This window comes from Glycine soja, chromosome 17 (assembly GCF_004193775.1).
Source record: "Glycine soja cultivar W05 chromosome 17, ASM419377v2, whole genome shotgun sequence".
Taxonomy (NCBI): Eukaryota; Viridiplantae; Streptophyta; class Magnoliopsida; order Fabales; family Fabaceae; genus Glycine; species Glycine soja.
This window is the reverse complement of record NC_041018.1, coordinates 10735214-10745296: the sequence shown is the minus strand read 5'-3', so window position 1 is coordinate 10745296 and position 10083 is coordinate 10735214. Positions and strand designations below refer to the sequence as shown.

The following is a 10083-nucleotide window of genomic DNA, read 5'->3' as shown; positions in this document are numbered from 1 at the left end:
TCCCAGTTTTTCTAAATACACCACTTCCATTTTCTTTATACTTTTTACTGCCAATTATATCCTTTTATTTGTTAAAACATAATTCTGAAATTACTTTTCAGACCAACATATTAATTCTGAAAAGTAAGTTTTAAAACTATGTTCTAACATAATACATAATTATGGAAATTACTTTCCAAAATTAGTATACGGTGTTAAATAAGTAATTTCTGGTTGTCATAAATAACATTAAATACAAAATATCAGAACTTACATTTCTCCAAGAGTCACAATAATCAACAATTGCTAATTGTGGACACGTTTATTTCAATGCTAGATATCGAGAGACTGATAAGCCATATACAGAATTCTCGATGGACACAGAATATGAGGAGACACCTAATTATTTGTTAGCAACTTTGATTTTTGATTAGCTTACTTTTATTTTCATTATGAAAATGAAACATCATTTGGTGGTGGCAAAAAATATATATAATTTTTTCATACAAAAAGTATTATAAACTTTTATAAAATACACAATTTTATGATAATAACAAAATCAAAATACTACGGTTTTACAAATTTAAAAGGACAAAGTGAATAAAATAAGTATTATTTTTTATTTTATCTTTTATAATTTTTTATATTCTATTTTTTAAAATATATTTTAAGTGAACACCTATTGTTTTATGGGAACGGAAATAATAATAATTTAATATATTCATGTAAAAAATTAACTTTGTGGGGGTAATTTCCCCTATAACTATGTATCTACATCAGCCAATGAGCTCAGGTGTCTTTGTGGGTCCATAACAATCGATTGAGACAACATGGCTTCGTATCATTGTTGTTAATGCTAAAACGATGTTTTATTATGAAAAGTAAATTTTGAAATTATGTTTTAAAAAAAATACACATAGCTCTAAAATTTACTTTCAAAAATTGATATATGTCGTTTAAGAGAGTAGTTTCCTGATCTGTGTATTTTGTTAAAACATAATTTCAGAAAATACTTATTCTAAAAAGTAATTTATGAAATTATGTCAGAACAATAATTGATAATAAAAAATATAAAGAGAGAGAAAGGGGTGAGCTTAGAAAATATGGGGTGTGAATAGCAAATGCCAATGCCTGGTCACACTTTAGTTTGTCTTAATTTACAAATATTTTCCTTGTAATTTATGTTTACTTAAATTCTATTTACTTTAATTTTGTTTATAAATTTTATTTAAATATAAAAATATTCGTACAAATTACAAATGATAGAAAGCTTAATAGTTTTCAAAGATAAGATCATGGGTGGAAGGTAGAGACTTTTCTTAACGAAATTTTCCTAATCCGCGAATCTGAATGTTAATGTAATAAGATTGTTTAAGCAATCCAAATTCTTAGTATATGTGTTAATTGTTTTAATAACAAAAATAAGTCGAGGGTGAAGGTTTGAAGGTTCCTCCTACTTCCTGGTGGGTGGTGACAGAGGATCTATTCGTTGGATCCATGACTGGAGGTTGAAGTACTATTAAGTATTATAACATTAAGTTAATTAAGTAGAGGTTGAAGGCTTAAAACTTTCCTATTAACACCAGATGTACTTATTGGTTAACCATCACTTGAGGTTGATGTACTGCTGTACCACTGTTGTTATCAGACGGAGTTATTGTACGTATATAATTAACCATGCGTTAATCGTTAAGGTACTATTGTATTGCTGCTGAAATCACATGGAGTAATTGTATAACCATATCATCTAATGCCAAAACATTTTCTTTTATTGCGGTCTTAGTCCAAAGTGTGGACTTGTAGGATATGCTATACAACAGTTATACTTTTGAAAAGACAATTCAGCTACTAATAAATAATAATTAATCCTAAAGCTGAAGAAATTATTACTATTATTATGAAAATAAATAAATGTAATTGCTGCTTGGTGGATAGGATGAAATGAAGGACAAGACCTAAGAAACATGTCCGCACGTTTTTCACTTACGTAATGATATTCAATTCCTGGATCAATATATTCCTACAAACATTGTTTCAAACAAAAAAATAAAAGGAAACAAGAGTAATACTGTTTGACTTAAGAGATTAGAGATGTTATCTTCGTGGGGATCACGAATTGAAGACAAATGAGCGACGTGCTATTGGAATTGGTCCATTGGACGTTATATATAAGGATACGTGTACCAGTCAATGAGCACGTACCCTTTAGCATTAATCCTACATCACCTAGAGAAAACCACACAGCCAAAAATTTAACAATGGCTGCAACGCTTCAACATTGTAGCTTCTTGTTGATAACAACATTTACATGGATGTTCATATTAATCATCGGAAAGCCACCAATAGTAGCGGGTACATTTCAGCCTAGTCAATGGACCCTTGCCCATGCCACATTTTATGGTGATGAGTCTGCTTCTGCCACTATGGGTACGTTATCACAATTCCTTAATTAATAATAAACCATTCAACAATTGGTATAAGTAAATGCCTATATAAATAATCAATGTTATGTTATTAATTACTTAGTACTTACCATATCTTAGTACATATGTAAACCAATATCACTTTCTATTAACAATTTAGCATGTCTTTTTCTTGTGATTAATTGAAGGAGGAGCATGTGGGTACGGAAATTTGCTCATAAACGGTTACGGGAAAGACACAGCAGCTTTGAGTTCGACATTGTTCAACAACGGGTATGCATGTGGGACTTGTTATCAGATACGTTGTGTTCAATCGAGTGCATGCTATTCCAATGTGCCTTACACTACAGTGACTGCCACAAATCTTTGCCCTCCTAATTGGGCCCAGGCCTCTGATAACGGAGGCTGGTGCAACCCACCACGTACACATTTTGACATGTCCAAGCCCGCTTTCATGAAAATTGCACAGTGGCAAGCTGGAATCATTCCTGTTATGTACCGCAGGTACCTAATTTAAGAAAGTTTATTTCTTAGTAAATTACTATATTAGTCCTTGCCTTTCAACAACAACAAAAAAAGTCCTTGTCATTAAATCAATTAAAGCATCTCCGTAGTTTGTTACTTAACAAGTTCTTTATTTTAAGATATTATTGTTTAATTGTTTTATTACAATAGAGATTCACATATCATATTTGATTGTTTCTATAAGCAACACGATTGTTTATGATTTAAAATATATTTTCTTGTCATTTAAGAGTTTATCACTAAAGAGTTGTTTAAAGTTATATTATTGGAGCAAAATATATATGAGTTACATAACTATGATGTAATATTGTGTGGTCAATTAATAGACTAAAATTCAAAATAGATGTCTTAAATTGTACCTACTGAAAATGTTCTTATAGACTAAAATGATAGTAAATTTATATAATTTATGGATTATAATAGTAGTAAGTCCTATATATTAGGAACTAAAATAACTAATTTCAATTTTATGAATTTATAAACATTTTTCTAATTTTAAATCATTGGATAACTTCAAGAATTTGATCAATCATTGTGTAGAAAGTCGAACATTGGAAACTTTACACAACAAAAAGTGGTGTGCAAATAGTAAATATCATTAGATCAAATCCCCTTTATTCTTAATTATCACATTACTGTATGTGTGAAATGATTTTTCAGAGTACCTTGCGTAAGAAGTGGGGGGATACGATTCTCTTTCCAAGGAAACGGGTATTGGTTATTGGTGTACGTGATGAATGTTGGAGGTGGAGGAGATATTGCTAACATGTGGGTGAAGGGAAGTGGAACAGGGTGGATTAGTATGAGCCACAATTGGGGAGCTTCATACCAGGCATTTGCAACATTGGGTGGCCAAGCTCTTTCCTTTAAGGTTACTTCCTACACAACCAAAGAGACTATAATAGCATGGAATGTTGCTCCTACCAACTGGGGCGTAGGACTAACTTATTCCTCCAATGTCAACTTCATTTAAAAAAGTACTACATGTTCCTTTTCATTTACTTATTTAAAAACTCCATGGTTATTTTTTTATCTGTTGCATCTGATGTATTTATTTTCCACAAATGAAGCAAATGGTCATTGTCATCAGACTTCCTCTTTTTGTTAGTTTGACAAATTAGCTGAAATGTACTCCCACAGTTGGCACAATTGGAATTTGTCATCCAACCTTTTTTTTCCTGAATTATTTGTCATTCAACCTTTCCATAGGTTAAAATATATATTATATTTTAGAATCATTCAAAATGATAAGTAATTTTAACTTATTCATAAACATATATGGTGTATGCATGGCTGGCTGTACCAAACAAGCAACACTCCATGTCTTGTTTAGCTTTCACGTCTTACTTGTTGACTGGTGCCTTTTCTTTTTCTGATCTCACAAAAAAGATTTTCTTATTTCTTTTGAGCAAACGTCATTTGATATATATTAATTATTTTTGGTATTCAACTCGCAGTTTACGGCCAAATTGAACAATGGACAAAACTTAGAATAATACTATTTAATTAAAATTGAAGTTTCACCTTAATAATTTGCCCTTATGGTTAATGTGTAAGTTGTCAAAGTTATGGTGTTTGTTATGATTGCAAATTTGGGTTGCTCATGGAGGTGCAACAATGATTATTTGGGTTGGTGGTGAAGGGAGGGTTTGGTGTGGCCATGGCATGTGCTACGCTACCATGGCAGTCGATCGGTATGGTGGAGTTATCGTTAAGCAAGAGGTACGTCGTGACTTTGTATGCAGAATTAGTTTTATTTATTTATTTATTTAAAAACCATGTGGACATTTTGGACGATTCTAACTTAGTGGTTTAATAATTAACCTATTGGAGTAAGTTTGGTTAATAAGTTCCAAACTAAAAGTAATTATTGTTTGAAGACCAAATTAAGTAACCAACGTGACACGAAATGAAAAGTTAAGTAACCAAATTATACAAAATTAGTTAGAAGACCAAAATAAAATCTATATTAAAGTTAAAAGACAAAAATGTTAATTTTGTCGATTAGTTACTGTCAACTTGTTTATATAGTATAATAATCAAGAAAAACTTTTCTACCCACTAAGGGTGCATTCCATGCCTCTCTGTATCTTCTTTTTTTTAAAAGAGAGAGAGAGAGAGAAAGATAATGAAAACTAAACAATAGCGAGTGGTTTGTGAAAAATACAATTAAAGGGTGTAGATGGTTTGGACAGTGTAATTAGAAGTTACATAACAATGAGTAAGTTGGGGAGTACACCAAAACATATCCCCTCATATATATAGTTATAGACATTCCAAATTTAAGAGATATATTTACTTAAAACAACCAACTCCATAACTTGCAGCAAATAAAAAATAAAAAATCCGTCATAAAAAAAATATTTTAATTTTTTTACATATAATTGTAAATTGAAATTTAAACTTATAACTTCGTATAAACTATCTTACATTCTTAATCCCACACCACTAACACAATCGCAATGAGTTATTATGCTTATGTTTAAAATCTAATTGATTATGGTTTTTTTACGTGTATATATACAAATTAATACAGTTTCCCCTTTGTATTTATTTCTACTAAATTTTTTAGATAAATTTAATATAAACGATCATAAGCGTAACTTTTATAATATTATATGTATTATCAAAATCATTTTAAAAAATAAAATATTATAATTATTTTCTAAAAAATATATTTTTTTACGATAATTTTTTGATACATTATTAAATAAGTGTGAATTTTTTTAGACTAAATTGTAATTTTGATCTTCTTAATTCTTTAAATTCATGATTTTTGTCTCCTTGATTTTTAGTTATAACTTTTGGTTCTCCTAGCTTTATAAATTTTCAATTTTGGAATCCTATAGATTATTAACTAATAATTATGATTATTAGAGATACTAAATTAATTATAAATTAAATAAAAATTATTAATCATTAAAAACTTTAATAAAAAACTATTAACTCTTATATGGTGTTATTATCCATGGAATCACGTGCAATAGTGAAAATAGAAAAAATATTTACCCGGAAGAAGAGGAGTACAATGTTGTGAAAAATTAAGATTAATATTTTTTATTCAATTTTTTACAATTAACTTAATATCCCAATTAATCAAAATTATTTGTTAATAATCTATCAAGGGGATCAAAATTTTCAATTTATAAGACTAGGGGAACCAAATGTTACAATTAAAATTCAGATGGCCAAAATTATGAATTTGAGAAATTAGGAAGACCAAAATTATAATTTAACCTTTTTTTATCGATGAAAATCAAATGCAAACAAATTTCAGTATACTAATTTTCATCTAACAAATAATAGTATTGTTAGTTGATCAAATCCAATATAAGGAGGACAAGGATCAATAGGGGCTAAAGAAGGTGAAGAAAAGGCGTGATTGATAAGCAAGGTTTCTTATGAACATGCTCACGTACAATGTAAGGGGGTTGGGGGATAGGTGAAAATGAAATTTATTAGAAGTTGGCCATAAAAGAAGAAATTCAAATGATTTGCTTATAAGAAACAAAAAATGAGAAGGTGGATAAATCACTCTGTGTAGCATTGTGTGGAGATGGAGATTTGAGGTGGTTGGAGTCACCATTTATGGGAGCTTCAGGTGAACTTTTGTGTATTTGGGATAAGAAAGTATTTCAAATACAAAATCATTGTGTGGGGAGGGATTTCATTTTGTTGGAGGGTGTGTGGAGAGAAAATGATAATGAGATTATAATAATGAATATATATGCTCCATGTGGGAGAGAGGAAAAAACAATTTTATGGCAAGAGTTGAGAAGGAAAAAAGAGAGTTGTGTCAATCCAAAATGGTATATTTTGGGAGATTTTAATTGTGTGAGGAGAGCTTTAGAGAGGGTAAGTGATAACTGCTAAATAATTGTGAATTAATAGTAGTTAAATAGTCAAATTTTGACTTAAAATTAATTATTTAGCAGTTATATATAATTAAAAGTTGAAAAAATTAATGAAATTGAATTTCTGGTTGCAGATACGAAAAATGAGGGTACATTAAGCAAAAATAGCAACAGAAATGAAAAGAAAGAAGGAATTTTGAAGCAGGCCCAGCCCAACAGTGGCGCTAAGCGCGCATCAGGCGCTAAGCGAGCAACCAGCTGCAGGCGCTAAGCGTGGCGTTAAGCACGAAGGAGCAGAAACCGTTACGCGCGCTAAGCCCAGCTAGGCGCCCAGCGCGCGATCCAATAGAAGCACAGGCTAAGCCTGCATGGCGCGCCCAGCGCGCGATCTGAATGCGCTAAGCGCGAGGTATGGCGCTAAGCGCGACTACGAAGGCCCATAAGCCCACTTCAACAACTATAAATAGAGAGGCAGTCCCAAGGAATCATGACCTCATCTCAGAGTACTGTTCTCAGTACTTCAAGCCTGAGCTCTCCTTCCTTTCTTTATATTCTTTGTTTTTATTATTCCCCATTCTTTCTTTCACCCCTGATTGTAAGCCCTCAATGGCCATGAGTGGCTAATCCCCTAGCTAGGGCCTGGCAGGCCTAAAAAGCCAACGATGTACGGTGTGCTTCAAGAATTATCAATGCAAATGGAATTTCTTATAGGTTTTTCTGTTCTAATTCTTCTCTTGTTATCTTGCATTCGTTCTTAAACTTCTTTTGGGTTTTATTTGCTCGGGAGAGGGTATTTCCCAATAAATATTTAAGATTCAATGCATGCATTAGTTTTAGGGATTATACACTTGGGAAAGGGTAACGCCTAACAAAACATCTTAAGAAAAGAATCCTTGGATTACCATTGCTAGACATAGAATGATAACCCACTGCCCATGCATTTAAGCAACATCTAGAACTTAACCTTAATGCATTTTAATTATTGAATCTTCGCAAAGGCATTTGGGAGATAAGTAGTTAAAATAGGCTTGCCAACGTGAGGCATCAGGGGCAAGTAGTTAATAGATGTGGGTAAAACTAATACCTGTGCATTGGTAATGAATATCATATTTATATGCATCGTAGGCCAATTGGGTTTGTCTGGTCTTGGCATCTTTATTAATTGTCTTTCCTTTTAAACTATTTGATTTAGTAATCACCCTTATTTCTGCATTTATTTCTGTCTTTATTATCTTTACTTACACTTACAAATTGAGAAGTATTTAATCAAGTGCAATAAAGTCCCTGCGGAAACGATACTCGGACTTCCGAGTTATACTACTTGAGAGCGATTTGGTACACTTGCCAAAGTCTCAACAGTAAGGGTGAGAGAAGTGGGTAGGAGCGGGGTGACCTGAGAGAATTTAATGAATTTCTTAAGAAGATGAAATTGATAGATATTACTTTGGTGGAGAGAAAATATACTTGGTATAGACCAAATGGAAGTGCTAGAAGTAGAATTGATAGGGTGGTAGCCTCAAAGGAGTGGATCAATGATTGGCCGATATGTCTACAAGTGGTGCTGGATAGAAATATCTCAGACCATTGTCCTATTTTGGTCAAGAATTCCAAAGTGGATTGGGGACCCAAACCTTTCAGGGTCCTTGATTGTTGATTTTTGGATAACTCTTTTTCTAAATTTGTGGAGAAGACATGGGGAGAGACTCATGTCGAAGGATGGTGAGCTTATATCCTTAAAGAGAAGCTTAAGGGTTTAAAAAGAAACTTGAAGGTGTGGAATGTGAAACATTTTTGTGTGGTGGAAAAAATCAAAAGGAGGTTGAGATGGAGTTGAATAGGTTGGAAAAAAAGGAAGATGAGGGGGAGTTTCAAGAAGAGGAGAGGTTGAGAAAGATTGCATTACAAGAAGAATTTTGGAAGCTAACTTTGTGCAATGAATCATTGGCTAAGACAAAAATCAAGAGCTAAGTGGGTGGTTGAAGGAGATTGAAATTCCAAATATTTTCATAATTTGGTTAATTGGAGAAGAAAGAAAAATGGTTTGAGAGGGATTCATGTGAATGATGAATGGGTGGAGGAATCGGCTAAGGTAAAAGAGGAAGAAGCCAAAAGATTTTTTGAAGAAAGATTTTGTGAATTGGAATTTGATAGGCCAAAGCTTGATGGAATAAAGTTTAAATTCATTTCTTCTAAAGATAATGTATCTCATGCCAAAGTTTGAAGAATGGGAAGTTAAAGCAATGGTGTGAAAGTGTGGGAGTTTGAAAAGTCTGAGACCCGGTGGTTATAATTTCAAAGGGGAGGAAACATTTTTTGAATTTAATCAAAGGGGAGGTGTTGAGATTTCTTTGAGAATTTCATGAGAATGAAATTTTACCAAGAGAGTGTAATTCTTCATTTATTTCCCTTATTCCAAAGGTGGATGATCCACAACATTTGGGAGATTTTCGACCAATATCTTTGGTGGGTTGTATGTATAAGATATTGACTAAAATTCTTTCAAATAAAATCAAGAAGGTGTTAGGAGGTATAATTGACTGTAGACAATGTGCGTTTTTAGGTGGAAGGTACTTATTACATAGTGCACTTGTGGCAAACAAAGTGGTGGAGGAGGCAAAGAGGAAAAAGAAGAAATGTTTGATCTTTAAAGTGGATTATGAAAAAACATATGATTCAATGAGTTGGGAGTTTCTTTTATATATGTTAAAAAGATTGGGATTCCAAGAGAAGTGGATTGGGTGGATAAGAAGTTATTTGGTGAGTAGTAAGATGTCAGTGTTGGTTAATGAATGTCCTACATGTGAATTTGGGATATCTGGGGGACTAAGACAAGGAGATTCACTTATTCCTTTCTTATTTAACATTATGGCTGAGGGTTTGACCGACTTGATGAGATAAGCTATTGAGAAGAAAATTTTCACTAGTTTTAAAGTGGGAGATGATGAGACACAAGTCAACTTACTACAATATGCGGATGACACTTTGTTTACTGGAAAAGCTTCCTTGTCTAATGTGGTGGCCATCAAAAGCATGTTATGGTGCTTTGAGATTGTTTCCAGTTTGAGAGTGAACTTCTTCAAAAGTAATTTTGAGGCTATTGGGATTGAGAGAGACTTGATGATAAGATATGCTAATATTTTAAATTATAAATTGTTGGTATTTCCTTTTGTTTATCTAGGAATTTCCATAGGTGCAAACCCTAGGCTAGAAGCTACTTGGAAACCAGTGTTAGATAAATTTACTAAGAAGTTTTCCCTTTGAAAAAACAAAGTTTTATCTTTTGCGGGTAGAGTTTCTCTCAT

General features: G+C 32.3%; 1 protein-coding gene across 1 annotated transcript; it reads left to right on the top strand.

Annotated features, from left to right (window-relative positions):
* The first annotated feature begins 2188 nt into the window (after positions 1-2188).
* LOC114391831 (putative expansin-A30) lies at positions 2189-4124 on the top strand. The gene is made up of 3 exons (XM_028352815.1): positions 2189-2406; positions 2591-2906; positions 3588-4124. The coding sequence occupies exons 1-3, from the start codon at positions 2238-2240 to the stop codon at positions 3898-3900; spliced, it is 798 nt and encodes a 265-aa protein (XP_028208616.1). The 5' UTR covers positions 2189-2237; the 3' UTR covers positions 3901-4124.
* Positions 4125-10083: the final 5959 nt, after the last annotated feature.